The sequence below is a fragment of the Eimeria mitis genome, genomic scaffold, assembly GCF_000499745.2.
Source record: "Eimeria mitis Houghton genomic scaffold, Emh_scaff2656, whole genome shotgun sequence".
Lineage (NCBI taxonomy): Eukaryota > Apicomplexa > Conoidasida > Eucoccidiorida > Eimeriidae > Eimeria > Eimeria mitis.
In genome coordinates, this window is record NW_013570999.1 from 5,979 (window position 1) to 6,452 (window position 474).

The 474-nt window shown below is 54.0% G+C and overlaps 1 protein-coding gene across 1 annotated transcript in view; it reads left to right on the forward strand.

Moving 5' to 3' along the window:
* EMH_0056920 (tRNA synthetase, putative) overlaps positions 1 to 474 on the forward strand; it is a gene marked incomplete at both ends in the record, with an annotated part of 5,490 nt that overhangs the window by 3,788 nt on the left and 1,228 nt on the right. The window contains one exon of the mRNA XM_013497411.1: positions 1 to 333. Coding sequence (XP_013352865.1) covers positions 1 to 333 — 333 coding nt within the window. The remainder of the gene's footprint in view (positions 334 to 474) is intronic.

Genomic DNA, 474 nt, shown 5'->3' on the forward strand with positions numbered 1-474 from the left:
ACAGCGACGTGATGGACACTTGGTTCTCCTCTGCTCTTTGGCCCCTCATCTCTCTCACGCATGCAGAAAATATTATAAACAAACAACTGCAGCAGCAGCAGCAGCAGCAGCAGCAACAGCAACAGCAGCAGCAGCAGCAGCAGGAGCAGCAGGAGCAACAGCAGCAGCAGCAGAAGGAGCAGCTGCAGCAGCTGCAGCTGCAGCAGGAAAAGGAACTGCATCCCCATCAGCACCATCATCACGATCATCATCAGCAGCAGCAACAGCAGCAGCAGCAGCAGCCGCAGCAGCAGCAACAGCAGCAGCAGCAGCAGCAGCAGCAGCAGCTTGATGGTTTGTTTGTTCCTTCTTTGTATCCTTATTCTTGCGTGGTAACTGGCCACGATATACTGCCTTTTTGGGTTTATAGGCAGCTGCTGCTGTCTGTGTTGCTGCTGCAGCAGCAACCCTATAAGCTTGTGCTGCTGCACCCGT